Source organism: Pomacea canaliculata, linkage group LG5 (genome assembly GCF_003073045.1).
Source record: "Pomacea canaliculata isolate SZHN2017 linkage group LG5, ASM307304v1, whole genome shotgun sequence".
NCBI lineage: Eukaryota > Metazoa > Mollusca > Gastropoda > Architaenioglossa > Ampullariidae > Pomacea > Pomacea canaliculata.
The window spans coordinates 33,182,682-33,203,283 of record NC_037594.1 but is presented as its reverse complement, the minus strand read 5'-3'; the positions used below and the strand labels follow the sequence as shown (position 1 = coordinate 33,203,283).

General features: G+C 40.6%; 1 protein-coding gene across 1 annotated transcript in view; it reads right to left on the bottom strand.

Moving 5' to 3' along the window:
• LOC112564775 (neuronal acetylcholine receptor subunit alpha-10-like) overlaps positions 1-20,602 on the bottom strand; it is a 74,647-nt gene that overhangs the window by 17,007 nt on the left and 37,038 nt on the right. The window contains 3 exon segments of the mRNA XM_025239843.1: positions 1,654-1,763; positions 2,815-2,859; positions 13,751-13,905. Of these exon segments, the coding sequence (XP_025095628.1) occupies positions 1,654-1,763; positions 2,815-2,859; positions 13,751-13,905 (310 nt within the window).

The window sequence follows — 20,602 nt, the reverse complement described above, 5'->3', positions numbered from 1 at the left end:
GGTGAAAATTACCCCCGCATATTGTGCCGTTTTCATTCGTGGGGTCGACGAAAACTTGAACATTGTTGAAGAGCTATTGGACTTACTACCCGTACGTAGAACTGGAGCTTGTATTGACAGGTGTGGGCTACCGTGGGAAAAACTTGGTTCAGTGGCTACGGAGGGTTGCACCAGCAAGTTACATTGTAGAGAAACGGAATCAGCTCAGCTTGGCGGACCTTTTGCGCCATACACACATCTGACAAAACTCTGTGACAAAGTCTACAAATGAAGAACGTGATGGATTTTGTCGTGAAGACAAATACGTGCACGGGATCTCAACACAGACATGATTTCTAGGCTGATTTAGAAATGGAATACGGAGAGTTGCTGTAATACGGAAGTCAGATGTTGAGTCGTGGAAAAGTTGCTGCAGACATTTTTTGAACTGAGACGGGAAATAGCATTGTTTCATGGCAATGAAGACAGAGACATACCTCAGCTCAGTCAATGTTTCTGTCGGATCTTGCTTTTCTTTACTGACATCACGCAAGCACTTCAATACGCTCAATTCACAACTACAGGGCTCAAAGCAGAATGATTACCGTGATGTGACCGCCAAAATCTCAGTGCAAGCTGACTTTGTGGGCCACTCAGGCTGGCAGATGGAAACCTGGCTCATTTCTCTTTTCTACAGAGCATAAACTGAACCACAGCGCCTGAGACTACCATCCTCTCCAGACTACACAGCGCTTTCAGCAATTCACTGCTCTCCAACCAGTTTTTCCTTGTTGCCATTCCGTTCGCAGTTGATGTGAAAAACGTTCCAGAGGAAGTCCAGTGGAACTACTGGACCTGCAGTGTGACACTGTTCTGAAGCAAAAAATACGTCTGATGTTGGAGTTCCAGATTTCTACCCACTAGAGAGAATTTTACTTATTCTGCACATAGAATTCTAGCGATGTTTGGGAGTACGTACGTTGGCGAACAGTTTTTCTCCAGAATGAAGATCAATAAAAAGCATTACGATCAAGGACTGATGAGCATCTGAGAGCAACATTGCGGCTTGCACTACACGCGACTTCAGCCTAAGTCGATGGTTGGTCTCTGCCAAACGATCTCAGCGAGTGGACAGAAACATGAGTGACGAGCCATCTGCAGTTAGGCCTATATTATAGTTGCTTTTTTGGGAACTACAGTTTCTGCTTTTTTATAGTGACAGAGGACAACGTCAACTTATTTTAATAAACTAAAAAGTGCCTGGCATGTAACCTAAACTACACTAAATGTAATCAATAATTAATAAAAACTAGCTTTTAACTGCAGTGACAGTTAGTTTCGGAAAATTTAATGAAAAAAAATTCTCTTTTCGTGGTGCGGCCCGCTGACTGGCTGTTACTTTCCACTGCGACCCACATGCTAATATGAGTTTGAGACCCCTGCTCTAAGCAGTCTTGACAAAACGTATCCACGTACTATCTTAATGTCTGTACTTGACCTCTTTCGTTCCTGATGAGGTAGGCATATATGGCAAGACAGAAGGGCGCTATTCACCCAGATTTTGGAAAATATTACTGTATCCTGTACTGAGTTTTACCCAGTAATCAGATCAACGATGAACCACGCAAGACCTTTAAACAATAATTATTTTAAATAAAGATTTTAAAAAATCACCTGTTATATAGAACAATGTCAGGGAGCCATATTGAGTCATAAGGAATGCGGATGACTGAAACATTTCCATACTTCACTGGTTCCCATCTCAGTTTTGGATCAATCCATCCCTACAATATAAATCAAAACTGTGTGTACCATCATGAAAACCACAAACATCAGCACAATGTAAGTACATTCATACTAACCATCACTAATGTTAGTGGTAATATATCAACACCAATTTCACCATCATCACTATACATTCTATCGATGGACTGAGTAAATCAAGACAAAAGCCAGCTAAATTAACATTTCCTTTCTTCTTTTATTTTTCCATCTCATTCCCCTTTTTGCCTTCAACATTTTTAGGAACATGACAGCTAGATTACTTACATTGAAGAAGAATTACATAGGACATTTATGGTTGCATAAATAAAGCATGAGACAGCTCTTTTACATTCAGCTAGCTCTCCTAACATCTCCCAGTTTATTATCACCAATTTTGCTTTTAGCAAGCTCTCAAACCAAGTCTGTTTATCTAAATTCTAAAGGCAACAGCAAAGTTGACAAGATAACAGTTTTCGTGTCATCCCTACCATAGCCTCCTAAATATTTTTCATCTAAAATAAACAATCCTCTAAATTGCTTGTTTATTTAGAATTCAAGCCCTTTTTATGTTTCTGGTGATCATGTACTGAACAAGACCTGATATTATTTTTTAGAGGGATAAAAGGAGGCCAATTTTTTGTTGTTTTCTAGCTTTCAGTTTTCATCAGCAACTCCTTTAAGCATCTATGTAAAAAAGGCTACAGCTTGCAGATCAGCTATAATCAATGGTATTAGCTTGATCACCCACATAATGCTAAGTTCAATTCGCTCTTTAAAGACCTAAATAATCACACAATAATGTTTACACATGTGAGTAGTACACATCTACTAACCCTTTTTATCAATCCAGCGTGTGTCCTAGGGAATGTAATTAATGGCAGCCGCAAAATATATCAATCTTCAGTAACAACCCCATGAATAGTTCTAACAAACTATTTTAAATTATAATGTTCTTCTCAGTGGTGCAAAACTACTGTTTTTATTTGTGATTTACACAAAAAATCTAATGCAGGATTTTAAGTTTAGAGTAACCAGAAGTATTAATCTAAGAAACACACACACACTCTCTACCTGATTTATCCATACATTTGTTGTCATGATTTGATTTTTCTCATCCTGTAAGAAGAAAATGTCATATAAAAATGAGAATATATTTAGAATGCAAATGTAGGAAAAAATATTAGAGCATAAATGTATAATAAAATTTACACTACACAGAACACTTAAAATTACATTTTTGAATAAGGCTTACTTTTTTTATCCATTCCACTCATTACCTAAACATGTAACATTCAGATAAAATATAACTTCCAGAGATCTGTACCTGAAAAAATATTGTTCCTCACATCATTACATTTGGTGGCCATAGTCATAAGTCATAACCACTTTAAACTCACAACCATCACACATATCTAGACAAATCATACTATCACACTCATCACACACTGTGAGGTGACTTTGTCATTGCTCACATTATAAACATTAAATTGTTCAAATAATATATGTTCATCAAGTATTTTGGTAATAAGTTTTTGGAAAAAAATTATTGTAAACTTTTAATGAATTGCACAAAACATCTTAAAACTAAAAAGCAAATTTGTGACAGATGTGAAAATGGTTTTCTGATTAGCTACTTTCTGTTTTATGCTCAATAATGTATTATTTTAGTTTGCCATCTGACATATATCAATGTAGAAACATCACAAGAAGAAGACAATTTTTAGAGGGCAGTGTCTGTACCACTTGGACAGAAAAAAAACGTTCCTTGACAATTTCAGCAAACAATTTCCCATTTTCCAGCCAATGCTAATGGAATAAGACAATTATTTTGCATAAATAATCTTCGCAATTCATTCTTGCAAATAGACTTCTTCCCATGAAGTCTCATTCACCTGTATCTCTGGCACCACACGCCTTCTTTTAAACCCTAAGTTAGATAATACTGGTGATGGGGATGTTTCCCCTTTAGAGTATTTCAACATTTATTATGTTTTTATCAAAATCGTTTCCAAAACCATATTCTTGCAGACCACGGGTTCTATGGTTTACACAGTGGTGACAACTTGTGCAGAAAGCTGTTAAAAAAGTCTAGTGCCTTGCCCTCTGCTGCCAAAAAGAAACGTGTGTCCTCCGTGTCGGTAAACACACCTTCTTGTAATGTGAGCGTGGTTATGGAAGAAACCTATGGATAATGGATATTTTCAGTCTGTCTTTTAAAGATTAGAGACTCTCTCCTTACACTGGAAAAAAATCTTAAAATCCCAACTGTGGCACCTGATACCACCGTGGAGCTATTTCGCTCCTTTCTTTCCTTACTCCTAGGATCAGAGCGCGTTACGTTTCCTAAGCCTGGTTTTCGTTAGGACTATGGACCATCTGGTTTGTTTTGGAACTTTTATCCATTTTTTTGTCAACAAGAATATATTGTTGATGCCTTTCTATTTAGAGAAGGCTCAACATAACAACCATTCTGCTTGACCTACACATGGTCGTATGCCAGTTATTGATAGACAGGTTTTTCTTAAAGTTCAAGTTGATGTTCTTTTAAACTCGCAGAAACAGCAAATGATCGTCCTTCGGGGCATATTTCTCTGCGATGTTTGCAACATTGTAATTTAATTTGTTCTCAAGTCTTTATCTTCAGGTTTAGACGCTTCACTGTATGTGAATGACTTTAATCTCTTCATCCAAGGCAGATCCTTAATTTTTCAAACGCTGCCTATGTACAAATGTGTGCAATCGATATTCAGTAGAGAATAACAATTAATTGTTCTGTCAGTATACATCTACGTTTGTACGTCACAGCGCTCGTGGTGGTCCAGAAAGTTAAATTTCTTTGCGTCACCTTTGATCGCAAACTGTAGTCTCTTCTACATATGAAATTTCAGTTTTATATGTATTCGAGCACTTGTATTGCATGGTCTGACTTTGTTTCGTGTCCTGGTCCGCTCCAAGATCGATTACAGTTTCATTGTCTATTTGCGCTTTTTGATGTCTTGGCTAGTTGCATTTCGGTTGGTTCTTTTCCACAAACTGTTGTTGGAGATCTTTTCAGGCCATCTTATTCCCAAATATGGCGTAGGCATCAGTTGGTAAAGGTCTGGAGCTTGTTAGTTGATGGCGTTTGTCACTCTAGGCTTCAGAACCATACAGTAGGACTGCTTTCACATTGGTGTTGAAGACACAGGTCTTAATGCTTAAGGATAATCCTCGGGAGTTCCAGATGGGCCGTAGGATGTTAAAAACTGCCTCGCTTTGTTGATGCGGCTTTTGATGTCATCGTCCGCTCCACCGTCCTTGTTGACAATGCTCCCCAGATACTTGAAGCAGTCTGTTTCTAGGATGTTTTCTCCTTGAGGTTGGATTGTGAGTTCCTGCTTGTTATTGATTCTCATCACTTCGGCCTTCTTTCCGTTGACCTTTAAACCAGTCTTCTCAGCTTCCTCTTCTAACTTAATCAGTTTGGTTTATTCATGTTGCTGCTGATGAGATAGGAGACTAAGACTTCTGCTTTGTCACCTTTCATACTTTTGGTAGCTTTGATGATTTCTATCTTAGTGGGAGGGGTGGTGTTGACATGAAGTTGTTCAGTTGCTGGTCAGGGAAGGATCGTGGACGAGATCGATTCACGACCTCTTCGAAGTGTTTCATTCAGCAGTCTCTTTGTCCTGCATCATTTCTTATGGTCTTTTACCGGCTTGTTTGGGTTAATGTTTCTGCCTGAGTTCGTGTTATTTCATATTGGCTCATATTTTCCTTTATAGCTTCTGTCTCTGCTTCCTGTGTCAGTTCATGGGTGAAGGGTCTTTTGTCCTCCTTGACAGACATCTTAGCTTGGCGGTTGGCTTCCTAATATTCAGCTCTGAGACCTTCCTTCTCTTGCTGGTCTTGCCACTGATTGAGCTTCTTTTTCATCGCCTTTCTTGATTCAATCTTTTGCCAGGTCTCTGGAGTCATCCATCCCCTAGAACATCTGTACAGGTTGTCTTTCAAATGCTCTTGAGCTTTGACTAGTGTTCTTCCACTGATTCATCTGTCAGTCCTGAAAGATTCTCATACTTATTCTTGACTTCACAGTTATAAATTTCCATTGTTTCCTTGTTCTGATATACTGATATACTAATACTGAGTACATGTATTAAACTTGTGGTGGGGTCTGCCTGCTGGATCAATGAAGGACTTCAGCTTAATCTTGAAGACTGCCACTAGGACCTGGTGGTCTGAAGCAATATCTGCCTGCACCTCTTTTCACTCGGACATCTTGGAGACTTCTCCTCTTTCGAGCTACTGTTATATGGTCAATCTGGTTTTTCATCTGGCCATCAGAGGAGGTCCAAGTTGTTTTGAAGCGCATAGATCCAAAATGTAATCTATTCATTGGCGAATCATATTTCTTTCTCTTTTACGTGAACAAACTTTGTCAAATTTTGCGAAGTAATTAAATTAATTCTTTTTAACAGTGCGTCTTTCTTTATCTGCCAGCAGACAAAATCTTTGTTTCTCTGTGTTGTTGCTGTGTTTGGTGGGTTGTCCGGACTCCTTGTTTGGTCATCCCACCTTCTGTATCTTTCATTTTTTTTCCCATGGTCTTGACGTTTTTAACATTTGCAGATGTCAATGGCTTTTTTTAAGGCATAATCTTCAAACCCCCAAAGAAAGGCGAATGCAATAACTAACAAGGCATAGCTGTTATCCCAAACAAGCAGGTTTTAGAAAACAAAGGTAATTTGGTGATCAAATCTTCACATTAAGACAGATTATAGAACAAAGCGCAGAATGGCACTGCGCTCTCTATGCCGTGTTCAAAGATTTTGAGAAAACACTTGACAACATACACTGTAAATCACCAGTCACTATGGAATACCACAGAAAATAGCAAATAAAAATTTGGATTGCCAGGTGCTTTGAAGCAACAGCATGCTATCGGACAACTTCAACATTACCACTGATGTCAAACAGGTGTGATTTCTATTACCGTTAGTATTTATACTGGTCATGGAATGTCTTTTGAAACAAACAACGGAAGATAAGGAAAGACAAATACGTTGCACACATACATCTGTGCTGGAAGATTATGCTGATGACATTGTTACGTTCTCCAGCCAACACATAGATGCGGAGGGAAAGATCAGCAAAAGTCAGGCAGAAACTAGAGAAACTAAATGACTTAGGAAATTTTTCAAGATATACTAGCTTAACATAACGAAGAAATCCTTAGGAGAGCCAGCTGCACAAATATGATAACTGCTGCTGACAGAAATGGAGGTCTCTAGTGGATACCTTATGTACCCCATCCGCCCAAGTAAGTAGATGTCACTTTTTTTTTAAAAATATTTTTTAATTTAGAAAAAAAGATTGAATTTAAAGGTATTCATAGATTCCCACCTGGGGTATGAGAAAATCCACTACCTTAAGATCTAGAAAAGAGCTTGTATCATAGCTTGGGGCCTTCTAAGGGTTTTGACTCAGCCTTTGTTTGAAAATTCATGTCCTGACCTTTCGACCGATATACGATGTGACACAGTTGCCCACGTGGCGAGGTGTGTTGCTATGTCTCAAACATTGTCTATTCTCGCTAATTCTGCGCTCGGGAAAAGTAAATAGGATAGAAGTAGATGTTTTCATTGACAAAATAGACATATTTCTAGATTATTCTATGAAAAACCACTTGGCGAGTGAATAGAACAAAATATGAACTTTGACAGTATGAAGTAATCTGAAAATGGCCAAAATGAAAAATTTTTGACAATTTTTCGACCGGTGTCTGGCCTTAAGCAAGTCCACTTTCTTTTGCAGTATTTTAAAAATCTTTCTAGCTCTTGCAAGTTAGCTTTTTCCAAAAAAATTGTTTGTTTCTTCTTATACGACATTACTTTCTTTATTTCTGTCACTGTTCCCGAAATTCCAAGATTATCTGCCAATGATATTGTTGGTAATGCAGACAATATAGCAGAAATTAACTTTACTTGAGGCAAGTTAGAAAATGTTCAGCAGCAAAAATATCCTCATTAAGCTCATTAATGCGCTGTACAAAATCTCCATGAACCCAGTCTTACTTAAAAACCATTTAGGAGACTTCCTTCAGACAAATGTATGTGTCCGTCTAGGGTAACGTTTTCTTTTTTTGCGATCCGGTCTCAAAATTCTAAACTATGCGGCGGGCGGAATTAATACCCAAAACCCAGGCCAGGTGACTACACAACAAACATAGTGATAATGAAACGTCCAACAAATGAGTATATAATGGCGTTCACTTATTGTGTAACGTAAAGCTGTTTGAATTTGCCCACAATAAAACTTTAAAACCAGCCTTTCCTTTGAAAACAGCCGCCTCCGACGCTCTCTAACATCACATATGTCAGCCGTGTTATTTGCTATCTTTGTATTTTGTCTGTGTTAGAATGCTATAGACTGCCGATTTCTAACGCTTTTGTACTTGATAAATTAAATTTCAATAAAATTAACCTAGGCTAAATTTAACAAAAAAAAAAAAAAAAAAAAAAAGAAGAAAATAAGTGCTCTTCTCGTTTTGTCAGACGGGCCGGTCCAAAGATGTCCGCGGACCGTACTTTGCCTACCTCTGGTCTAGGGTGTCCCGATCGCCTGGACTGTTTACTATGTTTATTGAAGAATGTTATTCATCCCTGTCTATTGATGGAAGGCCCATAGGTAGCCTGTGTTTTGCAAATGATACGGATCGTTAAATAAAGATATTAAATAAAACCCCAACAAGAGTGACATGTTGACAGCAAATCATAGATCTTAACTAAACTGCTAATGCAATAATAAAAATAAAGCCGATTTGTATAGCTCATTTCCTCATGTTACGTTAGGCTCAAATTATTTTACACCAACAAAACAGCATAAATAGACACAGACTGCACGCAAAACACACATTTACACAGAAGCAGAATATTATCAGAGAAATATACAGACATGTTAACAACCATAAAGCAGAAAAGAGAGTCATTCATATTTACCGTGTTAGAACACCAAAGTATAAAACGTTTCAGTTAAAATCCATCTTTATTGTCCAAGGTTAAACCGGCAGCCCTCTGTACCTACTGTCCTAGGATATGAATTGGTAGAGAATTGGCGCCATCCCGTGATATTCCCTCCTCCATTTCTCCAACGTTCAGCTCCAGAAAGCTGCCGTCAGACTAGTCCAACAGTTCCCCTAATGCAGATCGGGTACTGGGGCAGGGACTGCTCATCTTAGAGGCAGGCTTGTGAGCAATGTCATCTGCATATTTCACAAGTTTGAGGAGAGCGTTCTTATCTGGTAAGCTTATTTGTGTATACAGAGAATAGGACAGAAGAAAAAGCAGTCAACCCGTGTTGAGGATCTGCTTGTCTGACAGAATCATTACATTAAGGGATAAATCTACCCTCTCAGATGAGCACCCTCTGTGGTCGGTGTTTCAGGAATGATCTTATCTGTAAAACTAGACGTGTTTGCTTCCAAACGTGTTAGAAGCGCTTGAAAAATCCACGAACAGGACCTAAACATAGATGCCAGAGGCATCCAAGTGTTGTAGGATAGCATCTAAAAGAGTAAGAAGGCTATCAGACACCCCCTATACGTAGATTGTAGGCAAACTACAGAGGATCCAGGCGATCAGCTACGGAGAGGTTATCAAGCTGCCCACAACCTTCTACAAACATCTAAGAACCACCGGTAGCATTAGGCTTCTTTGGCCCTGGTATTATCGTTGGTGTGTACCATAAACGAGGGATATTTTGAGTCAAGGGAAAGCTGGAAAAATCTGGTAAAGACAAATAACAAACAATGGCTGGATAAAGAGCTGAAGAACTGTCTTAATGAAAAGATGATAGTTTTATGCAGGGAGACAAACCGAAAAGTGATAGGAAAAGAGGACTTCGGGCCTAAGGCAATATCGTCTTGGATAGATTACAGAAAAAAGGTAGAAGAGCGACAGAGCAATGCAAGGGAGGCATGGAAAGGACAGAACAACATGATGAGTAGAGGACAAACGAAACAAAACTTAAGTGTGCGGACCCACTAGCATTAGTTAATGATCTCAATACTTTCTATGCGCATTTGACTTGAAAGACTTCAGCGAGGAAGTAGATCATGTCTGCTCTTCACTGTCAACAGCCACTGTCACAGTCTGATGGAGATGTCATCAAAGTTCTCTCTCAAGCGTAAATCCTCTGAACCTGACAACGTGAGAGGGAAGAGTGTGCTAGTCGCTAGGTGGTGTCTTTTCTTATTTCCTTTATAAGTCAGTCTATAGCCAGTATGAACAGAAGAAGTTTGAGAATAAATCCTGTGTCACTTCAACTGTGAAATCGAAGTTGTTTGTTAGCTTGATGCTGCTACAAACCACCTGACAGAAATCAATTAAAAAAAGTTCTTATTATATTTACTGTTCGGTTCCATTGTTATAAATGATTTTCCATAGTGATACGTGGTGTATGCTGTCAAATGCTTTTTCAGTTCTGTTTTCTATAATCTGCTTTTAGATAAATATCTGATCATGGCATGATTTTCCTCCAATTCCTGGTTGTTTTTGGCGGATGATATTACCAGAAAAGTAGTTAGTCTTCAGAATAAATCAGCATTTGTTAGGCTTTGATAGAAATGTGCTTCGCCAGTTATTGAGGTCTCCCAAGTCCCCTTATTTAGCTTTTTAAAAATTAATGACTAGGTTTTTATTCCTTTTTAGTAGTTTAGTCGATAGAGTCTAGTTAGCTTGAAGTGATCCTTTCGTGTCCCTCCTTTCTTGCCTTTTTCTGTGTTGATGCTCCTGTTGTGTTTTGAAAGATTAAGGTCTTGTCATGTAAGTCTATTTCCTGTTTGTGATTTTTGTAGACCACGTAAAAGTTTTGTTTTACTACTGCCTTTTCTGCTCTTGCTACTATTTTTTCTGAGTTTTCTTTCATCATTACTAGAACTACTTCCTTGTCTTTCTTTGTATTCCTCTCTTTTATGCGATGAGACTTTGTGCTAATCGTAATCTGTTTAATCGCTTATTTGCGCAATTGTTTTCTAAGTTTTCCTCATCTGTTAACACGTTGAATGTCATGATTGACTCTTTTATTTCAAAGCGTTGATATCTTCGCTCGCATGTCTGATTTTCTTAGCTTTAGGGGAAGTTTGCCACTGCCCGTCGTTTCACTTGGGCAGCTTTAAGTGACTCTCTGTTTGGTTGATGTGTTCGATCTGATCCTCTGCCTCCGTGAGACTTCTGTCATTTTATATATCTTGTGCTGAAAATTTTCTCGTATTACAAAATCATTTTCTTGACAGAAATCACACAACCTGCTTCTACTGTTTGTTTCTACCATAGTTGATCTTTCTTCGTTCTCACTGCCTGCTCTAGCTTCGAAGTGTTACTGTACAACCTCCTGGCTAGAGATATTTATATTGTTGCCCATCGTAGAAGTGCTCTTTGTCCTCTTCTTCTACCTCATCCGTAGGTGCATGGCAGGTTGGAATAAAAGGTTTGATGTAGCCATTGTTATGTCTGGTACACGAGAGGCGTTTGCTGACTGGTTTTCATTCCACAGTACTATCTGTCCCAATGTCAGTAACTAGATTATCTGTGCTAGTGTACTTGTATATTGTACTTGTACTTAGCCATAGTAAAACTCATTTACTCATTAGTTTCGATTAACCGAGTACCACCATTCCACTCTCTCACACACACATACTAGACGACCTAAGACCATTATCACATATTAGACCTCTACACTAGTTTGCTTTGGCATGGATAAAGGGAATCTCAATGTCCTCAATGTTTGACGTCTCAAATTGTTCCAACAATCGCTGAATAACAGAATGGCTTAGCCGTCGGGCCACTTCTCTGGCATTTACACCGTCTTGAAGCCTATCTTAAAGCCCGGTCTCGAGCGTACGTTTATTTCAGCCTCATTTTAAATACCTTTTGAAAACCCCTTCCTGCTTAACAACCGTTAATCACTTTTTCCATGGCTTGCGTGTACATCATGCACACTTTGTGCAGGGATAGCTGGTTCACAAGTTCAGTTCCAATTTTTAGTTATTTTTGGATCATTTTCGTGCATTTTATAAAACTGGGAGACATTATAATAAAAGGTAATAAGATCAAACAATGCACGGGTCATTCAAGTTCAGTGTTATCACACTTCACAGTTTCCGTTTCCTCCACCACTCTTTACGACAGGCTCTTTACGAATAGCATATTATGACCATTTGAGTTTTCTTGAGATAATTGGTTGTCCTTTTTCCTGTTCGTTTAGCTACTCCTACGTTTTCATTAAGATGCAATCAGTTCTGGTTTTGAACACGCGTCGCCTGTGTTCAGCTGTTTGATTTCATAGCTGCTAGGGAAAATCCAAAGTGATAGGCAGGTCAAGCTTGTTCATTCTAGTGGCCTATTTAGTTTGTAACTTATCAAAACTTAATTAGTCTACACCTCTTTCTTGGTAATCGTGTGCAGCCAATTCTCTCGGCACCTCCGGTTCTTCTCTGTCCATGTTTCCTAGTAATTAGTAATCTCGCGCGGATGCCGAAAGATTTAGTTATAGCAAGTGAAATATTGTAAAAGTCATTTTTTAAATATATAAAACACGATATAATACATGGTCCGTAATTTTTATGAACATAATGGACATACAATTCAAACTATCTGAACAAACTATTTTTGATATTGTAGACGGATTTATCTGCCTAGGCCCTAAAGGATCCCTAATTACAGTATTCCATAAAAAATTTCCTATGAGCATATTGCTTTGTCAAATGAAATAAGAAGGTCGGTGTCAAAGCATATTTTGTATTTGTGTCTAATATGATTTGCTCTGCGTGGCAAATGGTTTTCATCTGGAACGACCAACATGCTGTTTATGCTAAAAGGTAGAATAAACATGCTCTTAAGCAATAAATACTAACTAAACATAATCTACTTCTTTCCTGTAGCTTGCTATAGTACAGGTGGCAAGAGACCTATTATCTGTATGTGGTCGTGGTCACATTTCAGTCCTGTCTGTGCTTAATCTATTGGCTGCTTTTGACACTTTTGACCATCACATTCGCCTTCAGAGAATTAATACCATCTTTCGCCTCTCTGGTACAGTACTAGGTTGGTTCCACTCCTATTTGTCTACTCGCACTCAGTCTGTTAAAGTCCACGGCTTCGCAATATGGAGAGCCTCAGGGTTCAGCTCCTTGGGCCTCCCTTGGGTCTTGTTTATTCCTGATGTCCAGCCTCTTGCTCCTGTGATTCGCCACTCTGGCTTGCCGTACCACGTGTATGCCAACGAAACTTGGCTCCTAAATTCTGGCCTAGTTTGTCAACTACACAGATTCTTCACACGCACTAAAAAAACTCTTAATTCAGCGAAACACTGGACATTGTCGAACAAATTACAGCTCAACTTGGAAAAAATTTAATATTTTTAATAACCTCCGAACATGTGCTTAAATATCTACCTCCGTCCACATCATTAATTCCCTTTCTCCTTATCGATCATTACTTTTTCCCAGTCTGTGAGAAACAGGCACGCAGAAGGTCAAGGCCAGAATCAAACCCTATAACCGCCATGACTGCCTACAGTTTATGGCGGTGGACGAAGATACAGTAATGAGGGAGACCCTTCTCATGTTGTAACTGATTGGTTAATACAACTTCTTTCTGTACATAAGAGAACTCCCAAGTTTTCTAGATCAATCCGTTTAACAGCCACCTGCAGTCCTGTTGGCGAGTGTTGAACTAGTGGTTGTATTTTTGTGACCTTTTCCTATTCCTGTACATAGCTGATAGACACAGGCCACACTGTCAAACTGCACTATGACCACTTCTGATGACGATGACTCACTGATATTGAGAGTGTCCACCTTGTTTTCTGACAGTGGTGGGGAGGTTTTTGTAAAAGTAGTTTAAATCACTTTTAGAGGTCAGAAGCTTTTTCACATCTCTCTGAAACTATCATTTGGTTTTCATGATAAAATACGTTGTGGGACACTAAATGTAAACAGCTAAAATATGAAATAGTATATACTTACAACATCTATGATCTGAGCCAAAGCTGCACCAAAAGTGACATTGAGGGGTTCTGAGCTGTTCAGTGATGGTCGCACTTGCTTGTTATAACGTGCCATTATGTCTCTCACCAGTCTGTACTCATCTTCACTTCCATAGTTGACACTAGTACTCAAATCTAACCCAAAAAGAATACTTTAAATATTAATGTTATCTATACAGAATATTTTGTATATTTAAAATACCTCTTATGCATGGTGATCAAATGGAAACAAACGTGTCACTGCTGTTTTAAGCCAATGCAGTGATGTTACCTTCAAAAACTAAGTGCCTAATTGTTTTTAATAAAATCATAGCCATTAGTTAAAATAAAATCCATAATTAATTTTTTGTGCTATTCAGAAAATAGAAATAGTTCCGTTGTTTTAGAAGCAGTTCCTTTGTTTCTCGATTAAGACAAATAAAAATGCTTAAGCCTCATCATCTTTACTTGAAATATGGAGTAATTTGTTGATAGGGCACAACATGTTGATGTGAATAATGACAACAGATGCAGATGAGATATCTTAACAGCATTTGAGATTTCAAAGAACTTAAAATCTTGATAGGCTAATAGCTGGCCTCTTTATAACAAGGATTCATGAGTGTCCTAGTAAAAGTAAAACTGTCTCATGTTGCATTGCTATAAATTGTCCACACAGTTCACAAAACAGAGCAAAGCAATCTGCTCCAGGCATTCGCATGCAAACTATCAAGCTTTCAATTTTGAAATATTTGTTTTAACTATGCTGATTGTCAAATAATTTTCAGCAACTATATTAAATTATCTTTTCCTAAATAATAATGATCACATTTCTTAATTTTTTAAAATTTAAAATGTTTCATTTCACTAAAATTGTACAAATATATATTTAATATGTATCTCGTGCACCTCTAGTGCAGAACAGAGTCATACGTAGATCTGTATACCATATACAACTGTTCATATCTACAAAAAACAAGCATTGGTTCAATCATGGAGATAGGTGGACTGATGTCTGTCTGCCGAGACTCACTCTTGACCTTTTGCGGAGTTATCCGCTGTCAGTCTCGGTGAACCGGAAGACGACCTGACTTCTGGAAGAGCAGCGCGAAGAGGGAATTTAACGAGACTTTTGATATCAACAACATAATTACCGTAAGTGTATTGCTTTGTTGCACTATTAACAAAACTTGTGCCTATTTAGGACACAAACGTATTTGTTTCACCAGTCTGAAATCTTTCTATAAAATAATAAATAATATGAAACACACATAAACACGGAGATCTACTATAATCACTGAATCACAAGCACCTTGGTCTCTCGCTTATTTAAAATCCACAATCCGTGGTACGATGGGAGCTGACGCAAGTTTCCTAAGAGGACATGCCTATTATCCCATAGAATCGCAAACACTTTAAAAGTTTGTGCCTCTTATAATGCAGCGTCTACTGTATAAACTGTTTAAAAATTAAGCATTACAGAAAATCAATAAAGTCCATGGGCTGGCATTAGCAGAAGCTTAATCTTAATGTATAACATGACTTCAGTGACTGAAAGAAGCCTTCATCAATGACAATTTTCTTATCATGTGCCAAACCCCTTGTACCAGATTCTGTCAAATGCCTTGCTAAAGTCAGTGAAGTTTAAGAACCTTCTCATTATTTTGTCCTCATGTTTATCTTGTAACTAGCACTTGTTTTGTTTATTTTGTATATGAACACACTCTCTGAGCGTAACTGCCCACTGGTAGTGATAAAGTTGACGATTGTCGTTATCATTGAAGAGATGCCACTGATATAGGTATTTTTATCTCAGTTAAAGGTCTTTTTCAATGTGCTTCTTTCTAACTTGAAGCAATCCTGTTATTCTGCTAGCAGATTTTTGGAGACTATTCTGGATTACTTTAAGCATAATTTTGTTTAGGTGGATAATTAGGCTTAGGATTCTGTATTTTGACACTATTTACTGTTTCCTATACTTGGAAGGAGTATGACTAATGACTGCGTCCTTTCTTTGTGTTTCCAGATTCTTTTTTTAAGTTTCTTTCTCACTCTCCCTGAGAAGCTCAGCTAGGACGTCAACACTCCTTTCAGACTGTGTGCAGCTCTTTCTGCCTTTTTTAAAGGAAAGGTAGGCTCGCTGATTGCTTTAGAAAATGTTATTGTCTGTCCTTAAATGAAAGTTGTACAGCTCACTGCAATATTCATTAAATTGGTTTAGTACAGCCACGCTTGTCGCGAGAAGCTGGTAATTGCTATCTTTGATGATTGAAGTCTTGTGTTAACCGGTCTTGGTCAGTAGTTAGTAGTCCTTTCTGCTGTCTACTCATGTCATTCCCTCCTCTATGGTATGGCACTGCTTCTGGATCAACAACTTCCTTATATAATAGGCTATTTATTTACCATAAATTTCGGTATATTTAGCGCACCTGCATATTATCCACTCCAAATTTTTTTTAATCATTTTTTTTTTGCCACAAATAAGCAGCACTGGTTTGTCAGCTGTATTTATATACAACATGAAAGCTGCATAGTAGGCATTTCGTCTCGTTTTTCGGCATGATTAGTGTATGTGCTTCAGCAACTGATCTGAATGCTTCAATTGTATGCGGCTTTGATTTGAAACTGTGAACAGTTAACAATGTAACAACGTTAACAGTTGACACTTTAAGGAGGTCGTAACAAAAATTAATCGAAATATGAAAAATCTGGAAAAATTCGCAAACGCGCCGCATAGCTGGTAAAGCCGCAGGGTTTAAAGCTGAGGTGAAAGTCGCGGTTTGTAGTCCGAAATTTGCGGCAATTACTTATTATATTTTATTTATGCAAGCACACAGATAGAGTAAAAGCTATTTTAGTAATCAGATAGGTTAAACGCGAATCGCAGTGAAAGAAAAGGTCATTTTCAAACCAGTAAATGAATATGTCATAACTAACCCAGAAAGAATTTTAGACTTGTTACGACGGTGTCCAAAGATATGTACGTATGACTAGTCAGTTGGAAATGCGAAATATATCACATACTGTTGTCAGGTCAGGTCAGGTCAATCCCATGCCTGGTCCGGGCGTAGGGGGGACCGTCCGGCAGCATCGACAGACAGAATTTTCCACCCGGTCCTGTCTTGAGCAGATGAGAGCAGGTCTGGCATCTCGCGTTCGGTCCATTCTTTGATGTTGGTGACCCAGCTTTTCCTCGGACGACCACGACGACGGCTCCCTTCGAGGGTTCCTTGTAGGATCGTCTTGGACAGGGTGTTGTGGCGGGTGAAGTGACCGAACCAGGCGAGCTTGCGCCGCTTCACTGTTGCCAGAAGGGGTTCTTGTGGGCCCACGAGGGAGGTTACGGTGCTCCGTACGTATGCGTTGGTCTTGTGTTCGCGGTACGAGATGCGGAGCAGCTTTCTCAGGCACTTGTTCTCAAAGGCCTGGAGTTTCTTTTCCGTTGCGGCAAGCAGCGTCCAAGTTTCGCAGCCGTAGAGTAGGATTGACACTACGAGGGACTTGTACAGCCTGTGCTTGGTACTGAAGCTGATTGAGTTGCTTCGCCAGATCCTATCCAGCCTGGACATTGAGGATGTTGCCATACCAATCCTGATACGGATCTCTGTTGTACAGCAACCATCTCTAGTCAGGGTGGCACCCAAGTACTTGAAGCTGTTGACCTCCTCCAGTTTCTGGCCGTTCATGACGATGTTGCTGCTGCTGTCGGTGGTGGAAATAATCATTACTTTGCTCTTTTCTGAGCTTATTTCCATGCCATAGGCCCCCGCACGCCTGGAGAGTCTGTCCTTCAAATCCTGAAGTTCGTTGTTACTGCCTGCCATGAGGTCAATGTCATCTGCAAAGCGTAGGTTGCACAGGGGTCTGCCACCAATGGAGATTGAGGTTAGGTGGTTGTGGAGGGTTTCTTGCATGATTTTTTCAAGGAAGATGTTAAAAAGGATGGGAGAGAGTAGGCCCCCTTGACGGACCCCGATCGTCATCGCGAAGAACTCGCCTAGCTGGTTGTTGAGAAGCACCGCGCTGGAGGCGTTCCTGTAGAGTGCTGCTACCATCTGGATCAGTCCCTCCTCTATGTTGAATGATCTCATGACCTGCCAGAGTCCATCGTGCCAGACACGATCAAAAGATTTTTTGAAATCGATGAAGTTATGGTATAGTTCACGTTGATGCTCCAGGTGTTTTTCTATCATAACACGGCAGTTAAAGATCTGTTCTACCGTGCTTCTTCCAGCCCTGAAGCCAGCCCGTTCTTCTGCCAGCAGTTCCTCTGTAATAGGTTTTAAGCGGTTGAGGATGATTCTGAGCATTACTTTGCTTGGGTGACTTATCAGACTGATGGTTCTGTAGTTCTGGTACTGCTTCAGGTTCCCTTTCTTAGGGAGTGGGATGATGATAGACTGAGCCCATTCTTCTGGCCATTTCTTTTCTTCCCATATCTTTTGACACAGTGTGGTGAAGGCCTTGGTTGTTGCGTCTCCTCCATGCTTCAGCAGCTCAGCAGGTACGTTGTCCACACCAGGTGACTTTCCTCCCTTCAGACTGTGCATAGCTTCTCTCACCTCATCAGTGAGGACTGGCAGGTCTTCAGCCTCTCTTGTCCCAGTCTGGTGATGCTGGAGAATGCTGGTGTCTGGTTCGATCTTGTAGTTGTACAAGTCTTGGCAGTATTCAGTCCAACGGCTTAGTACAGCAGCGTTTTCCGTAAGGAGCTGTCCGGCGCTGTCTTCGATGACTGTGGCTGGTCGCTGCTGAGTCTTGGTGAGGGCCTTCAGTGTTTCATATGCCTTCTTGCTGTCTCCGCTTGCCATGCCTATTTCCACGCTGCAACACTGGTCTTCGATCCAATCTTCTTTTGCCTCCTTCATCCTTGTTCTGATCTTCTGGTTGACAAGTCTGTACTTGTCTGCTGACGTCGGGTCTCGACCTCTCTCTTTCTTCAAGGCTCTCCTTACGTCGCAAAGATCAAGGATGTCGTCTGTTACCCAGGGTTGTTTGCGCTTCCTCTGCTTCCCCAGCACTTCGTCTGCAGTAGAGAGTAGCACCTCTTTGATACTTCCAGCAAGGGTGTCTATGTCGCAGTCTAAAGTAGTCAGGGCTGCAAATTTGCCCCCCACCTGGGCCTGGAAGATCCTCTCTGTGTTCGGATCTTTGAGCTTCTCAAGGTTGAAACGGATGCGAGGGCTCTTATTGTTGTCACGTCTCAACTTCAGTTTCAACTTGAGGCTAGTGAGGACGAGGTTGTGGTCGCTGCCTATGTCAGCGCCAGGAAAGGACCTCGTTTGTGCTTTGTTGATGCTTGATTTGAAACGCTGAGGCAGCAAGATGAAGTCAATCTGGTTATGGACCAGACCTCCCGGCGAATGCCACGTTACAGTTCTTGACTTCTTGTGCGGGTGGAGGGTGTTGGCAATGGTGAGACGGTGGCTCTGAGCGAAGTCTAGTAGCCGTAGGCCTCTTGCGTTGGTGTTGCCTAGGCCAAACTTGCCGACTGTTCCTGGCCATTGTTGGTAAGCGTCAGATCCGATTGTAGCATTCCAGTCGCCAAGGACAAGCAAGATGTCTTTCTTCGGAGTTTTCTTGATGATGTTGTCCAGCTCCTCGTAGAATTCCTCAACCTCTTCATCTTCGTGTTCTGATGTTGGGGCGTACACTTGTATGATGGTGATGTTGTGCGGTCGAGCAGAGATTCGGATGGAGATAAGTCTGCTAGAGACTGGGGTGCAGCTGATGACAGTTCCAGCCACCTCCTTCCTGACAATGAAAGCGACACCACGTTCATGCTTGGTTTCTTCTCCGCTGAACCAGAGCTTGTGGCCTTCATCTGTAGTTGACTCCCCGAAACCAGTCCATCGGACTTCCGCAAGTCCCACTATGTCCCAGCGGTAACGCTGTAACTCGTGTGTGAGTTCTTTCACTTTGCCGCATTGATAGAGTGTGCGAACATTCCATGTTCCGATAGTGGTTCCTTGTGTAGGCAGCTTGATTGTAGACTTGGGTGTAGACTTGGTTCCAGTAGCACACTTGTCGCCCCCTCCCTGGAGACCACCAGAGGGGTGCGCGGTCGTTGGTGATCCGGGCCTCGACCGATCCGGCATGTTGCTTCTTTTCTGCTGTGCGTCCATGAGTCCTTTCAGTGGGCTTTGGCGAACTTGGCGGCGCCCATCTCCTCTCCAAGTATTTGTATTGACGTGCATAAGAACACGTCAGCCCCTCACAGCGTTTGGCCCGCCAGCAGAAGCGGTTACCGGAGTGTGGCTAGGTTAAGGACCTGGAGCCAGCTGTGAAAGTTGAGTGCCATGTGAGGACCAGTGCTCCCGTCTGTCCCAGGGGACACTGCTGCCGGAAAGTCAAAGGTGCGACCTCTACATGGACACCCCAGACACAGGGGAAGGCACTTCACATATGACATAAAATGACGTAAAATAATGTGACGTCAGAACAAAATGACGGTACTCCAAGTCAAAGGTCAGCGTCTACACGCAATATGAGCACAATCCGCAGGCCTAATATGAAACAAGTCATATAAGCCGGAATGCACTTCACACGAAAGATATCTGCACATAGCACATCCAAAAGACGACACCAGTCCTACGGAACGACGAATGACCCTAGCACAAACAAAAGTTCACCGATCCAACGGACATGAAGCTTACTGACTGCACCGCCGATCGCCAAGTCAGAAGGTTGACAAAGAATTGCAAAGAATTGCAGTCACCAAAGCGAAGAGGCACTACACTCCACACACACGATGGCAGGCCCATCAAAATCATACACAAGCACAAGTCCAACACCAGGAGGATGTCAGAAAAAAACAAAAAAATACAACAGAGCTCTGTCCCCTCCAGCCAGT